This window comes from Mercenaria mercenaria, chromosome 14 (genome assembly GCF_021730395.1).
Source record: "Mercenaria mercenaria strain notata chromosome 14, MADL_Memer_1, whole genome shotgun sequence".
In the NCBI taxonomy this organism is placed as follows: Eukaryota; Metazoa; Mollusca; class Bivalvia; order Venerida; family Veneridae; genus Mercenaria; species Mercenaria mercenaria.
Genome location: NC_069374.1, coordinates 40148863 through 40175047, shown reverse-complemented (window position 1 = coordinate 40175047; position 26185 = coordinate 40148863). Strand labels below are relative to the sequence as shown.

The window sequence follows — 26185 nt, the reverse complement described above, 5'->3', positions numbered from 1 at the left end:
GGAACAACTAGTTTAAGTTTGAATCAAATCCATTTAGTAATAACTGAGATATGAGTGAAAGTGCATGAAACTTTAACCTGAAATTCAAAGTAAAAGGGGGGCATAATTCATGAAAAATTGGTTCCAGAGTTATGGATCTTGTGTCATATGATGTGGGTGATAAGGCTGAACAACTAGTTTAAGTTTGAATCAAATCCATTTAGTAATAAATGAGATAAAGTGAAAGTGCATCAGAACTTTAACCTGAAATTCTAAGTAAAAAGGGGGGATAATTCATGAAATACTGGTGTGAAAGTTATGGCCCTTGTGCCATATGATGTGGGTGATGATGAGGAATAATTGTTTTAAGTTTGAAACAAAGCCATCAAGTAATTACAGAGGTAAAGTGAAAGTGCATCAAAACTTTAAACAAAGTGCGGACGCGGAAGGAAGCCGACGCCGACACCGGGTCGAGTAGGACAGCTCTCAATACTTCGTATAGTCGAGCTAAAAAATCCTACTGACCTTTGACCTCCTAGTGTGTTGACCTTTAAGCTAGGGTTCTGGGTGTTGTGTATGACATATCGTCTCATCACGGGGAACATTTACGCCAAATTATGAATGATTTTGTAATCCCTTGATTGATGACAAAGTTCTGGACCAGAAAGGAAAAAAACCCTGTTGACCTAAAACCTCCAATTGTGACCTTGACCTTTGACCTTGGGGTCTTGGTTTTGCGCATGACACGTCGTCTCATGGGGAACATATGTGCCAAGTAATATCAAAATCTCTTGATGAATGACTAGAATTATGGACCGGACACAAAATAGACCCTGTTCAAGTAAGGTTAACATTTGACAGCTAAGTGTGACCTTGACCTTTGAGCTAGGGATCTGAAAGTTGTGCACGAAACATCGACTTATCATGAGGTACATTTGTGCCAAGTAATATTAAAATCCCTTCATGGATGGCAGAGTTATGGACTGTACAGGAAAAGCCCTGTTGAACTTTGACTTCCCATTGTGACCTTGACCTTTGAGCAAGGGGTCTGGGTTTTGCGCACGACACCTTGTCTCATCATGGGGAACATATGTGCCAAGTAATATTGAAATCCCTTCATGAATGATACAGACATTGACTGGACACGAAATTGCGGACAGACAGATGAAATGACAGACAAATGGATGGAAAAGGGCAATCCTATAGTCCCTGTAACTGGTTTTCAACCAGTAGGGGACTAATAACTTAGATACTTTCAGAGTAAAACATGTGAAATGTTTGAAGTACATCAGATATTTTCTGAATAAGACATGTCAAACATTTTAAATACCTCAGATATTGTAAGAACAAGAGTTGTTTGTAAAACAAGTATGCTTCCCATGATGGCTTGTTCCACTTTCAGTCCCGTGACCACTATGACCTTGACCTTTGACCTCAAACAAAACAATAGGGGTCATCAACTTCATAAGCTTAATCATGCCATCAAGTTGGAAGGTACCTTAAGTTATTGAATGGAAACTGTTTTCAAGGTTCAGGCCCGTTACTTTGACCTTTGAAAGCCCAGTCATGCTATCAAGTTTCAAGGTTCTGGGTCAAGTGGTTCTCATGTTATTTAGGGGAAACCATTTTCAATGTTCAGGTCCCTGGAACCTTGACATTTGACCTACTGACCCCCAAAACAAAACGGGTCATCTATATCATCAGCCCAATCATGCTTCCAAGTTTTAAGGTTCTAGGTCAAGTAGTTCTCAAATTACTGAGCAGAAACTGTCATGAAGGTTCAGGCCCCTGTGACCCCGACCTTTGACTTACTGACCCCAAAAACTATAAGGGTCATCATCTCCATAAACCAAGTCATACTGTAAAGTTTGAAGGTTCGGAGTCAAGTGGTTCTCAAGTTATTGGACGAAGTTGTTTTCAAGGTTCAGGCCCCTGTGACCTTTACCTTTGGCCTTCTGACCCCAAACAAAAAAGTGGTCATCTACTTCATAAGCACAATCATGCTACCTGGTTTGAAGGTTCTGGGTAGTGCGGTTCTCAAGTTATCAGGTGGTAAAAATTTTCAAAGTTCTAGCCTCTGTGATCTTGACCTTTAGACTTACTGACCAAAAAAACTAAAGGGATCATCTGCTTTGTAAGCCCAATCATGCTAAAGTTTTAATGTTCTGGGTCAAGTAGTTCTCAAGTCTTTGGGCGGAAACTATTTTCAAGGTTCAAGCCGCAGTGACCTTGACCTTTGACCTGTTGAACTCAAAAACTTTTGTGGACATCTACTTGATAAGCTCAGTTTTCCTATCAAGTTTGAAGGTTCTATGTCAAGTGGTTTTCAAGTTATTGAGCAGAAACCATTCTCAGGGTTCAGGCCCCTTTGACCTTGACCTTTGGACCCCCCAAAACATGAGGGGTCATTACTTGATAAGCCCAACCATGCTACTAAGTTTGAAGGTTCTGGGTCAAGTGGTTCTCAAGTTATTGAGCAGAAACCATTCACTCTAGGCCACATTTAAAAAAGTCTTTGTTTGCTGTCTCCCGACCCTACTTTTTAAAGTTGGGTAGGTAGGTAGGCATTTCTTTTTTTTTCTTGTGGGGGAGGGGAATTATACTTTTACCACTAGATAGAATATTACGATAGTTTCTTACAGAATATTTTCTTCTGTAAAAATAAGACAAACCTGTATCTGTTGTATAAAAGGATGAAATTAAATAATACAATTTCAACTTTCTTACTTATTATTTTGCTTACTTGAAATATATGCAGCACTTGTCATATCGCAACTTAAAAAAAAATTGACCAGCATTTTTGACCAATAAAAACTTTTGAGGCGCAGCATTTTAAGCGGGTAAGTAGGGAGACAGCAAACAAACATATTTTAATTTTGGCCCTACCTACCAATAGACCAACAGGTCCAAAGCAATATACCCCTGCTTCTTTAAAGGGTGGGTAAGGGGCATAACTGATCATGTTCAACATTTCAAAATTCTTACCTTAGCATATGGTGCCAAATAATCCAGGGCTGTAACATGTAGCCTGAATTTGCCAGATTTTGTGAATTTGCCAAAGCATGTACCAAAACTGATGAGGTTTGGTCTTCCTATGTTTCCAGCTCTCTTCATCAACTCCTCACTGAAAAAAAACATAGTCAAGATAGCCTTATAACACTCATCATGGTTTTACAGCTCAAACAGGTAACAATTTTGATAGAGTCATGCAAAAAACATTCCTGACAATATCAGACTAAGAGGGTCATGATGGCCTTAAAATACAACCACTGAAGAAATATCAAATCTTTTCTATGTTTTGATCTTGTGGCCTAGTTTTTGAAATCAGACGATCCAGTCTCAAACTGGACCTACATTTCACAACAAGGGTCATGATGACCCTGGATCGCTCACCTGAGTAATATGAGCTACATGTTTCAAATGTCAAACTGATGATTTTTAGAAATTTTTTGTAAGATTTTCCGATGTACAATCAAGTAACCCCTGGGGTGGGGCCAATTTTACCCCGGGGGTCATGATTTGAACAAAGTTTGTAGAAGTCTACTAGACAATGTAACATATCAAATATCTAAGATCTAGGCCTTCTGGTTTATTTTTAGCAAATTTATGAAGATTTCCCTATGTACAATCAAGTAACCCCTGGGCCTGGGTCAATTTGACCCTGGGAGAGTCAAGATTTGAACAAATTTTGTAGAGGTCCACTAGGCAATGCTACATGTCAAATATCTAAGCTCTAGGCCTTCTGGTTTATTTTTAGAAAATTTTGAAGACTTTTCTATGTACAATCAAGTAACCCCATGGGGCGGGGTCAATTTGACCCCGGGGTCATGATTTGAACAAATTTTGTAGAGGTCGACTAGGCAATGCTACGTGTGAAATATCTAAGCTCTGGGCCTTCTGGTTTATTTTGAGAAAATTTTTGAAGATTTTCCGATGTAAAATCAAGTGACCCCTGGGGCGGGGCCAATTTTACCCCGGGGATCATGATTTGAAAAAAAAATTTGTAGAAGTCTACAAGGCAATGTTACATATCAAATATCTAGGCCTTCTGGTTTATTTTTAGTAAATGTAAGATTTCCCTATGTACAATCAAGTAACCCCTGGGGCAGGGTCAATTTGACCCTGGGGGGTCCAGATTTGAACAAATTTTGTAGAGGTCCACTAGGCAATGCTACATGTCAAATATCTAAGCTCTAGGCCTTCTGGTTTATTTTTTAAAAAATTTGAAGATTTTCCTATGTAAAATCAAGTGACCCCTGGGGCGGGGCCAATTTTACCCCGGGGGTCATGATTTGAACAATGTTTGTAGAAGTCTACAAGGCAATGTTACATATCAAATATCTAAGTTCTAGGCCTTCTGGTTTATTTTTAGCAAATTTATGAAGATTTCCCTATGTACAATCAAGTAACCCCTGGGACTGGGTCAATTTGACCCCTGGGAGAGTCAAGATTTGAACAAATTTTGTAGAGGTCCACTAGGCAATGCTACATGTCAAATATCTAAGCTCTAGGCCTTCTGGTTTATTTTTAGAAAATTTTGAAGACTTTTCTATGTACAATCAAGTAACCCCATGGGGCGGGGTCAATTTGACCCCGGGGTCATGATTTGAACAAATTTTGTAGAGGTCGACTAGGCAATGCTACGTGTGAAATATCTAAGCCTTGGGCCTTCTGGTTATTTATGTTGAAGAAATTTTTGAAGATTTTCGATGTAAAATCAAGTGAACCCCTGGGGGGGGGCAATTTACCCGGGGATCATGATTTGAAAAAAAATTTGTAGAAGGTCTACAAGGCAATGTTACATATCAAATATCTAGGCCTTCTGGTTTATTTTAGCAAATGTAAGATTTCCTATGTACAATCAAGTACCCCTGGGCAGGTCAATTGACCCTGGGGGTCCAGATTTGAACAAATTTTGTAGAGGTCCACTAGGCAATGCTACATGTCAAATATCTAAGCTCTAGGCCTTCTGGTTTATTTTTTAAAAAATTTGAAGATTTTCCTATGTAAAATCAAGTGACCCCTGGGGCGGGGCCAATTTTACCCCGGGGGTCATGATTTGAACAATGTTTGTAGAAGTCTACAAGGCAATGTTACATATCAAATATCTAAGTTCTAGGCCTTCTGGTTTATTTTTAGCAAATTTATGAAGATTTCCCTATGTACAATCAAGTAACCCCTGGGACTGGGTCAATTTGACCCCGTGGGGGGGGGGTGTCAAGATTGAACAAATTTTGTAGAGGTCCACTAGGCAATGCTACATGTCAAATATCTAAGCTTTAGGCCTTCTGGTTATTTTTAGAAAATTTTGAAGATTTTTCTTGTACAATCAAGAACCCATGGGTCGGAGTCAATTTGACCCGGGTCATGATTTGAACAAATTTTGAAGAAGTCTACTAGGCAATGCTACAGGTCAAATATCTAAGATCTAGGCCTTCTGGTTGATTTTAAGAAAATGTTGAAGATTTTTCTATGTACAATCAAGTAACCCCTGGGGCAGGGTCATGATTTGAACAAATTTTGTAGAAGTCCACTAGGCAGTGCTACATGTGAAATATCTAAGCTCTAGGCCTTCTGGGTTTTTTTTTTTTTTAAATTTTGAAGATTTTTCTATGTACAATCAAGTAACCCCATGGGGCGGGGTCAATTTGAACCCGGCGGTCATGATTTGAACAAATTTTGTAGAGGTCCGATAGGCAATGCTACATGTGAAATATCTAAGCTCTAGGCCTTCTGGTTTATTTTAAGAAAATGAGTTCTGCATGGAATTATGTGCCATCTCTTGGTTAACGAAATGGGACCGTTTCGTCTAGCATCAATACCCCTTACAAGAATGAATTGATACTAATACAGATGTAAACTGTGACCATTCCTCATCTTCAAACATCACCTGACCTCAGTTTGACCTTGACCTCGTTTTGGACTTAGGTGCAAAATCTATGGACAAGGATGCCACTGGGGGCATCAAGCGTTTATTGAACGCAGCTCCTTGTTTTGTATAGACTTATAAAGGAAAAACTTCAAAAAATCTCTTTTTCTAACACTTTAAGGCCTAGAGCTTAGGTACCATGTATGTAGCATTATGTAGAGATCCTGTACAAAGAAATCATGTACCTATTTGAGTCAGATGAACAGTACAGGGCCATCATGGCTCTCTTGTTATTTGATTTTCTTGAAACTTTGTCAGAACATTTGTCTTTATACCCCCACAAAATGAAGTTGGGGTGGGGGGCCGGTATATAGGCGTGAGCTTGTTGGTCGGTCGGTCCGTTGGTTTTCATGGTTTCCTGATAATAACTAATGAAAGGCGTGGCTGATTTAAATAATTTTTGGTACACAGGTGTAACATCAGAAAATAAAGGTCAGGTTCGACTTTGAGGTCAGTAGATCAAAGGTCAAGGCAAAAACAATATGTCTCCCCCAGTACGGGGAGAGACATAATAACCTTTACCATCACAATCAGTGTTTCAGTTAAATACGGAAATGGAAATACACAGTGATGTAGTAGAGATAGCACACTGTAAATCTCGATAAAATGCGGCCACAGACAACTATTAAAGCATATGAGGAAATCAATTTGTGACCCAATCCAGCGTTTTCAAAAATTTACCTTTTTCTCTTTTCTGCAAAGCAATGTAGTAGACAGAATGTTTTCAAGGACTTTGAGGTGAAATTCAAGCATTTTTTTTTTTTATTCAAGTACTTTTCTAGGTTTTTTTTATGGTTTATGTCATTTTCAAAAAGTTTTCAAGTCAAGGACTTTTTAAGACCTGTGCGAACCCTGGATACAATATTTACTTCACAAGGAATCAAAGCACTGAGAGAACTGATGTGGGCAGCGGTTGACAGCTTCTTGTTATGGGCATGAACAGTTAGCTTAAGTTTAGTGATTCTAGTTAAACAACTTTTGATTAATAAGCATTTTCAACCTTTCTTTTACCAAATCAAGGGGTAAAACTCTGTCAAAGGGGATAAAATAATATATGAGCAAAGCTCATGTGCTTATTGAAAATTTTGTGAGGTTTGGTTAATTTTGCTCAAAATCTTTTTTGAATTATAAGCATTTTTTACAAATCAATGTGAAACACACTGCTTTTACTGCAACAAGGGGAATAACAGTAAATGTGAGCAAAGGTCATGGACTAATTGATAATTATGTGATGTTTGGAGATTCTAATTATAACAATAGCTTGTAGAACACTTGCATGAAGTAACTGACAAGGAACAGAAATTATTTGGTCACTGCCCACTGGACATTTAACATATTGACCTTAAATCAATAATTATGGGTCATTCACCAGTCTTAAATGACCTCCGTATCAAATGTAATCTTAGCCCAAAGCATAATCTAGTTTTCTGGCAAAACAGTTCTATTGTCAATGTGATATTGACCTTTAACCTACTGAACTCAAAATCAATAGGGGTCATCTGCTGGTCATGACAAATCTCCTGATCTCACGATCCTAGGGCCAAGCGTTCTCCAGTTATCATCCGGAAACTGATTTGTCTACAGACAAACCAACATCCATCATCAATATTCACAATATACCCCTCCTGTATCCCTAGTCCCCCAATGCATAGCCATAATAGGCAAGAAATCAATAGAGGATAGGAGCGAAAGACAAAGAGACACTAATGATTGGCTGCAATAGAGATCATCTACTTGGCATGTCCAATCACCCTACGAAGTTACAATATTCTGTGTGTGTGTGTGTGTTCGGGTTTAACGTCTTTTGCAACAATTTTTCAGTCATATAAACGACGGTGTCTACTTGTAGCAGTGAGCACAATGCCCAACTTTATAGTGCTGCCTCACTGGAATATCACGCCGTAGACACGTGGCATGATACCCCACCCAGTCACATTATACTGACACTGGGCTGACCAGTCCTTGCACTATCCTCTTAATGCTGAGCGCCAAGCGAGGAAGCTACTAGTACCATTTTTTACGTCTTTGGTATGACGCGGCCGGGGATCGAACCTGTCGTGGTTCTCAAGTAAACTGTTTTACATGTTCAGGCCCCTGTGACCTTGATCTTTGATCGAGTGTGCCCAAAATCAACAGGGGTCATCTACTTTGCATGTCCAATCATCCTATTAAGTTTCAATATTCTGGGTCAAGTGATTCTCAAGTTATTGGTCCAGAAAGAGTTTTTCCATCTTCATGCCTCTGTGACCTTTCCCTTAAGTGACCCCAGAAACATAAAGGGTCATCGACTTTGTAATTCCTATCATCATGATTGAAGGTTCTGGGTCAAACGATTCTAAAGTGGTTGGTTGGAAACTGTTTTCAAAGTTCTGGTTCCTGTGACCATAACTTTTGATCAAGTGATTCAAAAATCAATAGGGGTCATCTACTCTACATGTCCAATCATCCTATGAAGTTTCAACATTCTGGGTTAAGTGGTTCTCAAGTTACTGATCAGAAACGGATTTCCATGTTCAAGCCCCTGTGACACTGACAGGCGATTTTTTAATTTTTTTTTTTCAAATGAGATCTCATCTCAAGTGGTAAAAGCAGGCTACGAATATATTATACATAAATTACATAGATAAAAGACACTTCAGAATAGTTCTTAAACATAAAGCAACCATAAAAGAATATTTACAATGAAATAAAATGTTTCATTCAATTTTAAAACAAACAAAACAACTACTACTGTCTCCAATATCAGCACACATCATGATCTTCGGGTAGCATTCAGTCATTTTTCAGCTGTATATTAATTTATATGCCTCATAATCATGACAACATGCATGCTTTAGTGTTGTTATATTTTCTGGTCCTTTGGGATCATGGAGTCCATTCAACATATGTAGAGTTCCGCTTAAGCCGGTGCTAAGGAGTGTAAAAGGTGTTGCACATTTCATTACCTCTCAAACCGAGTCTGCTATTATTCTTCTTGGTTACATTCTATGCTTCCGAAGGATATTTTTACAAATTTTATCGTTAAGAATGCAAATATTGAAAACTGCCATTTTTCTAACTTAGTTTGAATTGTCTCAAATGCTTTCATTGCAGTCTTCCGAATCCCGCTATAATTCGTCACCTAAACGCAACAAAGTCGTATCTTATTATAAATTTATAGTAAGATACGACTTTGTTGCGTTGAGGTGACGTATTGTAGAATTATCTGAGAAGAAATCGTACGACAGTACGTGAATATTTGGGGACAAAAACACCACAAATCTACCGGCGATTAAAAGGCGAACTTGTTAAAAATAATTTTTCTTTCGAATTAATTATACCCTTTAATGATATGTCAATCGCAAACACCAGCTGGAATGTAATATTAAATTAAATTAAAGTGAATATGTTTGTATTTTCGGGAAACAGGTACGAACTTTTCGCCCCCTCCGTTAAGGCTGCAATTATTTTCCTAAGTCGTGCAAATAAAAATTATTTACGTAAATATTATGGAAGGATCGTATCGTTCTCTATGAGAAACAAGCAAATTTGATGAATTGGTATCCCCAGCCGAAAGGGTTTGTGGTGAGGAATGGCAAAAAAATATGTCCGGCAAAAAGTTAAGGATGTTAATAAGAAGCAAATAATTTCATTAGTCAAAATCAGTTTAACAGAAAGCAAATGTTTAATTAAAGAGTACATAATAAATGTATGATACTTTGATCCTGACTAAAGAATTTATTTTGAATGGGATATGCTTACTGTAATAAGCTTAGCTTTTAAAATTAAATGCAATTATTGAAATGTGCGCTTGAAGTTTAACTGGAACGAAATATTGTCTTTGAGTGGTTTGGCACCAGATGTTGCTGTTTAACATGTACATTTGAACTTAAAAGAACAGATGTCCTTAAGAGAACACAATCAAGTAAGATATCTTGAACATGGCTGAGGGCAAGGTTTGTGCAGTCACAACTTAACATGTTGAAGGTTTGAACATTTAAAAAAAAAAAAAAGGAATGGAAATATGTATATATATATATATATATATATAGATATATGTATAACTTTATTTTTTAAGGGGGTGGGGGTGCGGGGGAACGGGTGAGGAAACAAAATTTCATATGCTGATTATAAATATTGATGGAAAATTAAAAATGAAAATAAAAAAAATAAAAAAATGGGTGAAGTGGGGGAGGGGTGGTGGGTGGGGGGCAGAGGATGCATGATCAGTGGTGGGTGGAGGTGGGGGAATGGTACAACTTGCATCATGTTGATAAATATTCATGGAAGGTTTGAAAAAAATCTAAAATAAGGAATAAAACAAAATATGTTTTTTGGGGGGTGGGGGGGGGGGGTGTGACCAAGGCAAGTGGGTTATCAGGTGTGGGTGCGCAACTTCAAATGTTTATAATTAATGTTCATAGAAAAGAATGAAAGAAATTTAATGAAATTCTGCCAAATGGTAAGTTTGTTATGTACAAATATGTGGATTTTTAGACAATTAAAGGGCAATAACTCTAAAGTTACAAAAGAAATCCCTACGAAATTGTGTGCACAACCACATTATAGTGCTCAAAATTCTGTTTAAGTTTCATATTTCAAGGTCAAATATATCAAAAGTTATGTTGCAGAAATTGCCATATCTATAGATCTATAGTACCCTATATAGTGTTAACACTAGAAACATCTAAGGGCCATAACTCTGGTGTTACTAGGGCAATCTGACTGAAACTTGATGGGCCCCATAACCTCATAGTGGTGAACATGTATATGAAGTTTGTTTGAAAAAAATCTAAAATAAGGAATGATTGTTTTGGGGTTTTTTTGGGGGGGGAGGGGTGTGATCAAGGTAAGGGGGTGACCAGGTGTGGGTACACAACTTCACATGTTTACAATAAATGTTCATGGAAAAGAATGAAAGAAATTTAATGAAATTCTACCAAATGGTAAGTTTGTTACGTACAAATATGTGGATTTTTATAAAATTAAAGGGCAATAACTCTTAATTTACAAATAAATGCGAACGAAATTGTGTGTACACAACCACATTATGGTGAACTAAATTCTGTTTAAGTTTCATAGTTCTAGGTCAAATATATCAAAAGTTATGATGCAGAAATTGCCATATTTATAGTACCCTATATAGTTAACAGTAGAAACTTCTAAGGGCCATAACTCTGGTGTTACTAGGGCAATCTGACTGAAACTTGACGGGCCACAAGAACTCATAGTGGTGAACATGTATATGAAGTTTTATATAATTATTCCCAACCATTTCCTAGATATATGGCTCCGGACGGACGGAAAGACGGACGGAAGGACGGACGGACAAACAACGCCAAAACTATATCCCTCCGACTTTCATCGGGGGATAATAAATAAGATAACGCCTCTTCTATTGATTTCATGCAATATTTCTTTCCATAAACCCATTTCTATGCTACAAAGTTCGACGGATACACGGGTGCAATTTTATCCGAAATAGAACGCACGCCATTGTAGTTAGATGTTTTCTGATCATGTGACCAAAACAAGCTCTTTGGTGTTGTTATAATAATAAAATTTCGATTAACTTTTCTAGCAGGAACTGAGTTTCAATTTAAAACGTTTACAAACATGACAAAAGAGGTAACTTGGGTTTAATACCGTTTATAGATCTACGCGGATGGTGCTGAAGTGATTTTTACAGGTTATTTATAGTTTATTTTGGTCACGTGATGAAGAATTGTTTTGGTCATGTGAACAAAGCAAGCATGCTCATTTTCATAAACATTGTTTTTGTTATAAAGTATAGATTACGACAAATATGTACTTAAAGGCCTAGATTCACTACTATATAAGTGTCCCCCCCCAAATCCAATATACAACTCCCATCTTATCTGCTGCTTATCAGCGATTATGTAACCGTAACTGATTAGAGGGCAATTAGCACAGCAGGGACCCCAACTAGACCATGAAGATGTGTGCAGTGGAGTTGAAAGAAATTAATTTTTCTTCAGTGAATGTGGAATGATAATAATATTAATTATTATTTTGATATTATATAGATGATAATAACTATTACTTTGATGTTATAATAATGATAATAATAATAATAAAAATAATCATAATTATTATTATTATTGTTATTATTATTGTTATTATTATTATATTACATAAAGGATGATTAAAGATACAGTAATAATACTGAAAATAATAATGATAATAAAACACAAGTATAGTGAAAACTTCATGAGTTCTTTGTGCTGACAAACAATGTTTTTCTAATTGGAAACTGGGTTTCTTGTATTCATGTAATCAACATTATTTGAACTTAAAATTATTGTGTTCCATCTATACCGAATTTTCATTTTCAGTATGTTGCCAAAAGTGACTTTTTACATGCTTTGCTTTGTAACTTTGAAACGCACATACTGTTTTCAATTTTTAGACAAATGTTATTTACAGTATTCTGCAAGCTTTAGATGAGTGAAAGTCACATTTTTCTGAAATATCATAATTCTCCAGACAGACTTTGAAAAAATAAAAACTTGCATATTTCTTTAAGTAAGTTTATCATTATTTCATTATTGTGAAAATAAGTTTCTGATTATCTTATTATTGTGTTTGATCAATAAATATTTTTCTTTACATAGAAATGCCAAAAAAAATCTAGTATAACTTTAAAAGTTATCAGTTATATATCATTTTAAAATAAATTACATTGTTTCCCCTTCTCACTAATTGATACACTTGTAAGGTAGACTGACTCTCCAATAAACATTGACCCTTGTTTATTGGAACCATACTGTGATGGTCATTAGCCCCCAACTGTGCTGGTGAAGACAGAAATCCCTTGGCCCACTGCCAAAATCTAGGCCTTTAAGCAATGCATTTTTTGATAAAGTTGAATCTCAGAAGCTTTCTGAAAGTTAAATAGACTTAAATTACGTAAAATGTATGGAAGACATGGAACTACTTGTTCTTCGGTTTCGGACAAGCGTTCTGACCGTATATTTGTGGTATGGTAAATCTGTGGTCACGCTTCACTGCCAACAAAAACTGTCTTTATGTTGTCTGGAGGAGTACTTACTTCACATAGAAAACTCTATCTTTATGTAGCCTAAAACAGTAGGATCCATCTGGTCTATCAAGAAGTAATTTGATGTTTTCTCCAATACTGTAAAAGAGAAATAAAGCAAGTGAGGAAGGTATTGCCAGGCAATACAATGTTCCCACCTCGTTTAAAGGCAAAATTCTTAAAATTCTTCATTTGGAAACAATCCAATAAACAATCTTCAGCTGTATGTTTTCTGCTCGTACCTGAATTACACCAGAAATATAATTAAATCTCTTGATCTGCACCAATAAAAATCAATATAACATCTGACTAATGCAGTTTTTGAAAATGTCTGAAAAAGTAATTTCTTCCATATATTGAAAGAAACAAGCAAATTCGATCATCGAATTTTGAAGTATTTTTCGAGAATAAAACATGCGAAGGCATCGAACCCCACCCACTTAGAGGCAATGTGCAAAATACGACACTGCTTAAACAAAATTTCTTCTTTTTTGACATCTTTATTTTAAATGTGATTTTCAGAATTTTTTTATTAAATGGCAGAATGATGTTTATAAAAATGATAATTTTAGACGTTAACAAAAATTGATTTTCTAAGTAGCTTTTTAAAGGGTTACTAAGAAATATGTAATAACTGCACTAATTTCTTGAGTGATATGAGTATTTTGGTACATATAATGTAGTCCTACAAGAACGTCAATCGCTTTGCTGTTGTTGGCCTCATAATTTTATCTTCGGAAAAAGCAGTGGCTCAGAGAAAAAAATTCCCAGTGTGACCGCTGCGGTGAATTGGTATCCCCTGCCAAAAGTGTTTGTGTTGAGGAATGGCAAAGAAATATATCCAGCAAAAAGTTAAGGAGATTACTAAAAAGCAAATAATTTCATTACATTTGAACTTAAAAGAACAGAAGTCCTTAATAGTCCAGTAAAAATATGAAATTTAGGGGGAAAAATTTGCACAGAAATGATATTTGCCATGTGTGATGTATAATATATCAGGAATGACATACGCTATCAAACATCTACCAAAATCCAATTATGCAAACACCCTATTTTTGGGGTAAAATGTTGAAACAAGAGGGCCATGATGGCCCTATATATCGCTCACCAGAGTTGATCTGGCCTACTGACCTAGTTTTTGACCCCACATGACCAAGAGTTGAACTTGACCTAAAGATCATCAAGACAAACATTCTGACTAAATTTCATAAAGATTTGGTTACAACTGTGGCCTCTAGTGTTCACAAGCTTTTCCTTTGATTTGACCAGTGACCTAGTTTTTGACCCCACATGACCCAGATTCAAACTTGACCTATAGATTATCAAAACAAACATTCTGACTAATTCTCGTGAGTTTCAAACTTAAACTGTGGTCTCAGACTAGAGTGTTGAAAAGATTTTCCTTTGATCTGGCCTAGTGACCTAGTTTTTGACCCCACATGACCCAGATTAAAACTTGACCTTGAAATGATTAAGACAAACATTCTGACCCAGTTTCATAAAGATTGAATCACAAATGTGGCCTCTAAAGTGTTCACAAGCTTTTCCTTTGATTTGACCTACTGATCTAGTTCTTGACCCCACATGACCAAGATTTAAACTTGACCTAGAAATCATCAAGCCAAACTTTCTAACTAAGTTTCATAAATATTGGGTCACAAATGTGGCCTCTAGAGTGTTCACAAGCTTTTCCTTTGATTTGACCAGGTGACCTAGTTTTTAATCCAACTTGACCCAGTTTCGAACTTGGCCTAGAGATCATCAAGACTAACATTTTGACCAAGTTTCATAAAGATTGGGGCACAAATGTGGTCTCTAGTGTTCACAAGCTTTTCCATTGATCTGACCTACTGACCTAGTTTTTGACCCCACATGACCCAGATTCAAACTTGACCTAGAGATCATCAATACTAACATTTTGATCAAGTTTCATAAAGATTGGGGCACAAATGTGGTCTCTAAGTGTTCACAAGCTATTCCTTTGATCTGATTTACTGACCTAGTTTTGACCCCACATGACCCAGTTTCGAACTTGACCTAGAGATCATCAAGACTAACATTCTGACCAAGTTTCATATAGATTAGGTCACAAATGTGGTCTCTAGAGTGTTCACAAGCTTTTCCTGTGATCTGACCTACTGACCTAGTTTTTGACCCCACATGACCCAGTTTCAAACTTGACCTAGAGATCATCAAGACTAACGTTCTGACCATGTGTCATAAAGATTTGGTTACACCTGTGGTCTCCAGAGTGTTCACAAACTTTTCCTTTGATCTGACCTACTGACCTAGTTTTTGACCTCACATGACCCAGTTTCGAACCTGACCTAGAAATCATCAAGACTTACATTCTGACCAAGTTTCATAAAGATTGGGTCAAAAATGTGGTCTCTAAAGTGTTCACAAGCTTTTCCTTTGATCTGACCTACTGACCTAGTTTTTGACCCCACATGACCCAGTTTCGAACTTGACCTAGAGATCATCAAGACTAACATTCTGACAAAGTTTCATAAAGATTGAGTCACAAATGTGGCCTCTAGAGTGTTCACAAGGCAAATGTTGACGGACGACGCACGACTGAGGACGGACGCCGGACAATGACCGGTCACAATAGCTCACCTTGAGCACTACGTGCTCTGATGAGCTAAAAATGAAACAAAAGTGCAAACTTTTGGAATTCCCTCATAACTTCATATATACTTATCTGAACATGTCAAAATTTTAAAAGGTAAGAGCAGAGTCTATAACCAGTCATTGAAAATTATATTTGAAATAATATATATACAATATGGCTGCCAAAGTTTGGCCAAAACTTATGGGGATTTCTGGAATTGATTCATAGTATGTCTTATACTGCATCTTAATTTTAAGTTCACAAGAACGTAAAAAATGAGAATTCAGCATACAGGTTTCCACAGATTCTCCAATAATTGAAATGTAAATATTGTAAAGTGCGCGTCTTCTGACTGGTCTTCTGCATCATAAAATATCATGGCTGAAAAACAAGGTCAATACTGCGGGATAGCTGTGGATTTATGGCCGGAATAAGGTAATGCTGTGTATTTCAAGAATATCATCGGTGCAGATCGTGAGAAAAACGTTCTTTCTTCGTGAACATGCTATATATTTCATGGTGTTTAAGTTTAAATTTCCATTCATGTATTTGAGTTGCGAGCAAATTTTGCTTGCAGCAAATCCCAGGTTTTTGACATACTTTGGCTTGTCGCGGTGGCTGCAAAAGTCAGAAATTAAAAAGCAGCCACTCAGTGACAGTAAGCTTGTCTAAGGTAAAATTAAACCAGAACACTGCTTATTCACTGAGAAATCGATTACCGGACGACTAGAAAATCGCCAGGTTACGCTAGAACGCAGGCTAGGCGTCCGGTTACCGGACGACCAGACACTTAAGGTAGTATGCGCCCTTTCTGGAGATTTTTAAAACATCTTCAGATTCTACTCAAATCTGGGTTAAATACATGTCACACAACTGCCGTTGCGAAAATATAGTTTTTATTTTATTTTGACGTCGGTAACATAGCAACATAATGACGTCAAAGCGCCATCTGCCGGCTCTTACTGAAATCGGGGTGTTTATGTGTTTTTTCGTTGTATCTTTTTTATTAGTGCATCAAAATTTAAAATTCAAACTACACTGTAATCGCGAAGAAAATATTTATGAAAACATTACTATATATTTGTCGTTAATTCTCTGAGTGTGTGTAAATCAGTATAAATGCAACGTCAAAACGTTATAAACGTACCTGTTTTAACGCACTGTTACATCTTTGACTGTGTATAACGAAAAAACGGCGCGGTAATATTTTTTTAGAAATTTGCTGTGAATTCCTCTATCATTTCTGCACTAAATGGATTAATAAAAAACATACCTTCTCGATTTAGATTTTTCAGCATTCAGCTCGATATGAAATGCGATGCATTGTTTGTGTAAGGTCAAATATTTATCATGTCACTTTGCAGTGATTCATATCAGTTTAATTTCTTAAAATTTCGATATCCAAACACTAAAACAAATGTTTAAAATGAAAACTTATGAAAACTGTTCAATTGTGTTGGGTATAAATCAATGAAACCAACACAAATACACTTCAATTTAAGGATATTTTATTGTCGTTATAATATTTAACAAAAAAAAAAAAAAAAAAATTAAAATATGTTTGTTTCCATGACAATTTCGACAACGATCTCAGATGTACCATACTACGAATATCGGCTATCTTCGGCATTGTCAGTCAGTTTCCGTAATAAGATTAATCTAAGGAAGACAACAGACCATTGTCAATTCTGCAATGGTAACAAACATATTTTAGAAGTGAAAAAAGAACTTTATTCCAATAATACCTGCTATTTCTATTTGTCATCGTTGTAGAGAGTAGAACAGTGCAAGAACAGTAAAACACCTCTAAATTTGGCGTCCTTTTTGTAAAAATAACATGCTAGTTAGTAATTATTTTAGTAACTGATTTACTGAAAAAAAATATGATACAAGGCATAGGGTTTATTTTTCAAAAGCTACGGCTCACTGATGAAAGTAATCTGAATCCCAGTGGTCGCTTGCATGGAGCGCTTGCTGATAACAGAACATGCACAAAGGGTACATAACAATAAAAGAAATTTTTTCTTTGTTTCATATAAAATTCTTCAAAACAATTTTAATACAATTTCTACATTTTCACCCCGTCATAGATCTATTTTTCCACAAGATATCCACACAAGAAAACGAAAAGAAAAAGGGGTGTTAAATAGTTTGCAGTGAAATACAAGTCAACTGAAATCATGGTACCCGCATATTGCCGCATTTCAGAAAGCGAACTGTAAAATAAATACCCTGTTTTCATTTTCAAGCAAACAACTCGAAAACATGCATGAAAAGTTTCTTATTCCATGTAAAATTCATTTCATGAGTTAAATAATGCGCATTTTGCCCCGCGAAAATGCACGAAAAATAGGAAAATCAGGATCAATTTGTTAGTTTATATTTCATTCACAGTAATACATGAACAAATTTAATACATACATCATAGTTTGAACAAGGTAAGTAGGAAAAGATAAGAATGAAAGTCACATAGTCTTAAAGAATTGTTCTCTGATTAATCTATTAGAGACTTCTTTCGACTGAATCACGGAAGCATATTTTTCACCCAGTTACTACTATATACCATATGGGTTTTGTTGGTCTCATAATTATTTTATGACGATTTCTGTCGGTATAATAGAGTTATTGTAACAGTAGCTTGATCTGGGATGCAGTATTCGGCTCGAGTGGATTTTGCCAGATCGGATCTCACGAAATACAAGCCGATATTTTTACAGAATTTATATAGGTATATAATAAAATAAAATATAGCATTCAAGAGAGTGTGAAATGAAAATCGTTCACCCCTCTAAACAAGAATATCAAGCCTTTATTTCACTTTTATGAAAAATAAAGGGGGGATGCCTTGAAAATCATTCAATATACCTGTGCGTTTTTGTTTTGTTTTTATTTTTGTCTTTTTTTTTTCATTTCATCGACGATCGGCTGTTTTATATCACCCTCTCGTGAGAGCAAGATATACATATTGTTTTATCTCACATAAATATCCAATGCAAATTTTCCATTATATTTCCATTAGTTTAACTCGAATGATATATCATACCCACCAGTGATTTTATAACTCCTGCACAGAGCCGTTATTTTCAATTTATGCGCATGTGATATGATGCATAATTTCATATCACATGCGCACCTACGCTATTTTGGTTTTTTATGCATGTGATATTATTTTTTCTTATCTCCCATTGAGATATCTATACTTTCGCATTGATAAAAAGACTGAGATGATACATTTTAAATGACCTTTTCTGGTGTTTGTAGATGTGTGAATCCGGCCTTCATTATGGCGCCTTCGGTCGATATTCATATATCTCGCGGTGAACATTTTGCATATCACCCCTCAGGAATTCCTTTGTGTGTACTTTAAAGTGTATGTGCTTTTCCCGTATTTAACAGCCTTATTTATGAGCTTATCAACCGGGTAAGACAAGGAGATCAGGACAAACGGCCAACAATAACGTCACACGCACAATGCGCCGCGTTTCAAATTGAGTTGAATTATGCAAAATCTAAATCGAGAAGGTATGTTTTTTATTAGTCCATTTAGTGCAAAAATGATAGAGGAATTCACAGCAAATTTCTAAAAAAAAATTACCGCGCTGTTTTTTCGTTGTACGAAGTCAAAGATGCAACAGTGCGTTAAAAACAGGTACGTTTATAACGTTTTGACGTTGCATTTTTACAGACTTACACACACTCGGAGAATTAACGACACATATATAGTAATGTTTTCATAGATATTTTCTTCGCGATTTTAGTGTAGTTTGAATTTTAAATTTTGATGCACTAATAAAAGAGATACAACGCAAAAATACAGAAACACCCCGATTTCAGTTAGAACCGACAGATGGCGCTTTGACGTCATTATGTTGCTATGGTACCGACGTCAGAATAAAACAAAAAGTTCATAAAACCAACGGCAGTTGTATCACGTTTATTTAATCCAAATTTGAAAGGAATCCGATGACTTTTTAAAAATCTCGACAAAGGGCGCATACTACCTTAAATTATTCCACAATGTTTTGGACATGTTAAAATTATGAATATGTTCAGGATTTTAACAGGCTGGTAACATTGCCCGATCGGGCTTTCGACATAAAAACTAATATTTCTTGAAAAATAAAGAAGATATTTCTTTCAAACTTGGTCCATTTATTAAGCATTACATATGATACAAATTAAAATAAAAATAACTTGGTTGCCTTCAGTTTTGGTAGAATTATTTCCCCTTTTCAGATTTTTATGACGCATAATTTTTGAAGTCCAAAAAAAATATGTTCTAATGTTAAGTTTAAAACAAAAAAGGGTTCAATGGCTTTCTAATGCTCCAAATTATTGCGCTAGTACATGCATGTATACATTTTACTTTCATTTGACTTACAACATTATAGAAAAACGTTAGTTGTAAAAAAATTGTTCAAACATCTGCACTATAAACAAAGTATTAACCCTTAGAGATTAATTACATATTTAGAGTCTATTATCTTTTTCCAGCGCTGTCACTGAACTTTTTCTGTTCATCTATTTTTTTTTTCTCCCTTTTTTCACCTCCAGTACTTATAGTTGGCTTTTTGTTTTCCACCTTGTTCAAGGCTTCATTTTACTTTGTAAATGAGTCTTGCAACGGACTCTCACTGATCTTGTCTCCTTTATAACATGTTTTTTTATGTGTTTTTTTTTTTTTTCGCCCTTATATGTCTTCCTATATCATAAATTGACAGAAGTAGTGGTATCCTTTTACTGTTGTAGTGAATTGTCTTGTTTATGTGTGTATGTATGTTGTCCGTTCTTTTTTGTGTAAAAATTGGGTAGACATTTATTCATAAAAAGTTAACATTAAGATCTGTCAAAAGTAACATGGAAATTGCCTAGTTTGAAATGCTTTACTATTATCTCTTAGATAAAAGCAACTTTAATGTTTATCATTCTCCTTTCACCATTTATAACAAATTAATGTCTAATAGTAAAGAACTTATTTTATAATTTAGTATCTCCCTTACTGGTTGCTTGAAAATACATATTTTTGGTTTACATCTTAACCATTGCCTAGCTTGGCGCGGTTGGTTTTACCTTTGCTGGCTGTGTAGAGCATTGTCGGACTGCATGGATGTGATCTACACTGGTTGCAGGTGTGGAGCCAACAGCGTCCAGCATGGTGCAATCTGATGGGCGTTTGCATTGATCTCTATTCAGCCAGTACCTTTTTTTTTTGGTAAATACCCCTTAGAATATGGTGCAGTCTGATGGTTATTTGCATTGATGTCTATTCAGCCAGTACCTTTTTTGGTAAATACTCCTTAGAATATGGTGCAGTCTGATGGTTATTTGCATTTATCTCTATTCAGCCAGTACCTTTTTTGGTAAATACCCCTTAGAAGATGGTGCAGTCTGATGGTTATTTGCATTGATCTCTATTCAGCTAGTACTTTTTTGATAAAACCCCCTTAGAATATGGTGCAGTCAGATGGTTATTTGCATTGATCTCTATTCAGCCAGTACCTTTTTTGGTAAATACCCCTTAGAATATGGTGCAGTCTGATGGGTGTTTGCATTGATCTCTATTCAGCCAGTACCTTTTTTGGTTAATTACCCATTAGAATACTTATTAATCAAGGCCGTCGCGGGCGGTCCGGCCGACCCGGCCATGGTCGGACCACTTTTTTGGTCGAGCATGATATCGGCCGTACCAGTTTTTATTCCACATAAAATTTCAGCTTTTGCTTAGATTAAAAGTGCCGAAATATTGTCTTGCTAATTATCCGCAACGAGCGGTATCTGTCATGATTGCCCGCGGGGTGTGAAAACTTCGGCACACTTCATGTCAAAAATATCAACCCTCTTTGATTGGATTAATCTGATATATCTTTAATTCGGTATGGTCTAAAGGGCGATTTTTTTTATAGTCTATAATAATTGCTTTGATGAAAAAAATGTATGTTTAAAAATATTGGAAACAATTGTGTTTTTCATGGTATAATAAAACAAAACTAACCGAAATTAAGCTGAGTATTTCTAATTATTTTGAATAATCTTAAATAATTGCTTTAAATCGAACCTAAGACATTTAAATTTCCAAAACTCACCATTTGGTCAGAAAAATCCAGTGAACAGAAGTTTTCAGCCTTCGTGGTTCACCAATAGATCGTGGTTGCATTATGAAACTAATGACCCCGCTTATTGTCATGTGTGTATGGTTGCTCACATAGACGGATAGTTGTCAAGTTCAAATTTTGATAAAGCCTTCATTATTAATGACACCGCCTGATGAGACTCACAGAGGGGTCGAAATAGTTGTTTTCTTTTGTATTGGCTGACACTCAGAAGTGAAATACATTAACATTCATTGGACAAATGTCGGATAGTTATCCTTGAAAACTGTTATAAATTTGACTGAAAATCTTAATGGAAAATGCTTTCAAGATGCAAGGAAAACGCACTTACGGGCATCCCAAATCTTACAATTTTCTTGGGGGAGATCCCCCAAACCCCCCTTATGAGAGGGGGGACACCTCCTCTCCTGCTCTATCCCCTCTTCTGCCTTCGGCACTCGCGGGACGCCTTCGACGTCCCATGACCGGACCACTTTTTCGAAGCCGGCGACGGCCCTGTTAATATGGTACTCCGCCCAAGATTGGAGAATTACGTCCATATAGAAGCAGGGGTGGCTCTGGATATTTCTAAGCTGTCGCCAACACTTTCGCCATTTGGCAAAAGTTGGAGCCAAAGAGGAGCCACTGGAGCCAACATTGGTGCCAGTGCCAAGAGATTTTACCTGAATTATAAACTACAAAAACTGAAGTTTAGCTGTCTTTATATAAAAAATTTAATAAGAGGTAGTATGTAAGGTTATGATATTTTAAGTAGTTCCATAACAAACATTGTTAATGTAGTCTTTTCAAAAGCCATAGAGCTTGTATGTTATCATATTTGTGTGATTTGTGGAATAAAATAAATGCCCAAAAAAAAAAAAAAAAAAACCTAAATATATAGAAAAAAGGTATTGGCGCACAAGTTTGGAGCAACAGAAAGCCATTGAACCCTTTTCTGTTTTGAACATTGCATTGAAACATAACTTTTTTTGACTTTAAAAGTTATGCATCATAAAAATCTGAAAAAGGGAAGTAATGGGGATAATAAGCCAGCTACTCGCTAGGTGGCGCTGATAAAATAAGGGGTAAACAATGCTGACCCAGATTCTTATCTAGCTACACTTTGCAATGGATTCTGAGAAGAAATCAAAATATTTTGGATGGAAAGTTATACAATCACAGAGAGAATTGATAAAAAGTGGGGCATCAATCAAAGGCAGAAAGGAAGGTTTGTTAACAAGGTATATTTTTATGTTGTTATAATTAAATAATTAATAGTATTAATCCATTTAAACATTGAGAAACCAGTACATAGAGGCAATGTCTTACATGTTGGCCATGGTGTATACTGCAAGTTTTATTGGTGCTATCTTTATTGCATCTCAATATTTGTAGATTTAGTGTTGCTTATACAAAGCAAAAATACTGGATAGTAGCCCTTTGGATTACATTTTACAGGTTAATGACTTATGCTAGCACTATATCTTGTTTGAGAAATTTATGGTGTCTATCTTTTTCTTACTTTCAGACTTGAAGCATATGACAGAAATCAAGACTTCAGGGGTGAACCTATTCTTCTACCAGAACTTCTGGATCCAGACTGGCCCACTGAAGGGTTTCATCAACTGCAAGCAGACCATAGGACCGAGTTCCCTAAATTGACAAATGAACAAATTGAAGGATATTTCAAGTTAAGAGAGGCTGTGGATAATGAGACTTGAAGGCACTTGAAAAAGGTTTGCAAGCAAGAAAATCTGTGCATGCAGTGCTAAAGTACACAGTCCAAATATATACTTTACTGTGTAGTGGGGGCAGCCATGAAGAACATAACATACAATTTCAACCTTAAACTGCACAAAGATAATAGAGAAATCCAGAACAGCCACTGTGAATGTCCAGCAGGAAAAGGACCGCATGGAACCTGCAAGCATGTTTCGTCAGTATTGTTGATGATAAATGCATTTGTTTCGGGAAGTGACGCACATGTCCAGCAAAGTTGCACAGATATATTGCAAACATTTCACAAACCAAAACAGTCATATGTTGGCACACCACTAAAGGCACAGGACATTCCATCAAGAAAAAAACAGTGCAAGCTATCTGACCCAAGACCAAGACAATACAGAAACGTGGAACATTAAACTTAACAAATAAGGCAATCATTCATGGGAAGCAATATGAAGAAACAGCAATTACAAAATTTGAAAAGCAAACGGGACATAGTGTCAACAACTGCAGATTATTCATATGTAGAGAAAGTCCATATCTGGCTGCAACACCCGACGGAGTCATCAATGAACAAACAATAGTTGAGGTGAAATGTCCATATGCTGGGAAAGAGGAAATGATACTATTATCAGACACAGGGACAGATGTATATAAGTAAACGACAATATTGCTTTTTCATTGTGTATAAATTCAAGGATATGTTTGTACAAAAAGTTGAACTAGATCATGAGTACTTTAAATACAGCCTTTCACCAAAGCTTGAACTGTTCTACAAAAAGTATCTGCGGAAATATATAGCTGAACATCTGTGAAAGAACATTGATGATGATTTATGTAGACATTTGCAGTACAATATAATGTTCAGTCTATGATGCATTTGATAAATGTAGTTGAAATTAATATATTATAGCCCAGCATCAATAGTTCATATTCCTTGGTATTTCTGTGCAAAACAATAATAGTTATGCAAGTTTACCAACAGTTCATCTATGAACTACTCAAAAATCCTTTAAACAAATGTATTTAAGTATTTGACTATTTTCTAAGATTTTATTTTGTTCCGGGTCAAATACCTAGGAAATTGCAAATTAATTAGTGTTTAGGGTCAAATACCTAGGAAATTACAAATTAATCTCTACTACATTCAATAGTAAATCTAAGGTCAGGCTAGATAATGTTTACCCTTTATTTCACCAGCGCCCTCTGTGGAGATAACCAGATACAAGATACAAGATACAAGAAACTTTATTTAACGTCGGATACTATATATAACAAAAACATTAGCTTAAAGCTATTTCCCGACAAACATATGTAAAAATAATATAACTATTAAAAAAGGCTGTAAAAAAAAGTACATGGTTAAAGCATAGCATAAAAAAAAGATAAGCATATTATATTGGTACATGCAAGTAAAAATACAAGTCTATGGGCATAAAATAAGAAATTAGTAGTTGACAGTCGGGTGTGTGACAAGTGTGAGACAGAAAACCTAATTCCCCAAGTAAAGTACTTATCCCAACCTACCGAAAGAAAGATGTAGAGAGGGAAAAGGGGACTGAGAGGGTCATACACAGTGCCACACCCTCCTCTGTCATCTACAATGTTATCACAATAAAAACAGATTGGCATCATGCATGAAAGAGAGAGAAAAAAGATATATATAAAAAAAGTATATTAAGAATATACTAAATTATGACTTATATTACTATTTAAATGTAAGTACTTAGTTAAAATGAAAAACTATTGTTAAGATAATGAGTAAATGGATTGATGAAGTAGTGATAAAAAGTTTAAGATATGTTTCGCCTGGTTTTGCCAGCTGTATGGCCAGTCCACACGCGCTGAGACTCCACCAGGCGACACCACAAATAAGAATAAAAACCAAAAAAAACATGGAAGCAGACAAACAAATTAAACTGATAAATGCAAAAAAAAAAGTCTTTAGCTAAGGACGAAACTAAGAAGCACACAAATAAATAAATAAAGCAGAGGTAACTCTGTTCTTATTATCCCCATTCTAACAAAACTGAAGTCAACAAAGTTATTTCTATCTTCATATGCATCATATGTTATGCTTAATAAACGGACCAAGTTTGAAAGAAATATCTTCATTATTTTTTAAGAAATATTAGTTTTTATGTCGAAAGCCCGATCGGGCAAATTATGTTACCAGCCTGTTTAACAACACACACGTTCCGTATTTTAATTTAACAACACACTCGGGAGCACCTGGCCCCGCGCATGTACAGTCACCCTGCACCTTCACTTGATGTCCACCAGGGATTTTGTAAAGTATCGGTGTTGAAGTTGAACTACTGAGACACTTCCATCGCGGAAACAGATAACAAATTTAAGTTTTTCTCTTGTATCAACTGTAAGAGTAACAATAATAATTAATACTTACTATTTTGATAATTTTTCAAAGAAGGTTTTAGTTTCCGCGTCTGTCAACGGCCTCATTCTTTTTATTCGTCCTGAAATAATTCAATTTCGAGCAATACACGTGCACTTCCTGTTTACTGGGTAGACACTGGCGGGACTTGTTTTGCAAAGCGGCATACGCCGTTTTACGCCGATTTCAACTTCCGGAACCGGCGCAACCACTTTATTTCTCTCGTTTGCGCCTCCGGGGTACGCCGATTGCGACGGTTCACAGACCATTCAATGTTTTAGAAGTTAGAAAATGTATAACTAGTTTGAAAAATAGTAAAAGTCCATCAATGTTTGATAATATATTGAATGAGTACTTGAAATATTGTAACAATGATGAGTTTGTTGTAGTTATTTGTAAATTGTTCAATATAATT

General features: G+C 35.9%; 1 protein-coding gene across 1 annotated transcript in view; it reads right to left on the bottom strand.

Annotated features, from left to right (window-relative positions):
• LOC123527411 (60S ribosome subunit biogenesis protein NIP7 homolog) overlaps positions 1-25941 on the bottom strand; it is a 37476-nt gene extending 11535 nt beyond the window's left edge. The window contains exons 1-3 of the mRNA XM_045306835.2: positions 25783-25941; positions 12960-13046; positions 2965-3103 (exon numbers count right to left, since the gene is read on the bottom strand). Of these exons, the coding sequence (XP_045162770.2) occupies positions 2965-3103; positions 12960-13046; positions 25783-25838 (282 nt within the window). The 5' untranslated portion in view covers positions 25839-25941. The remainder of the gene's footprint in view (positions 1-2964; positions 3104-12959; positions 13047-25782) is intronic.
• Between the last annotated feature and the right edge of the window lie 244 nt (positions 25942-26185).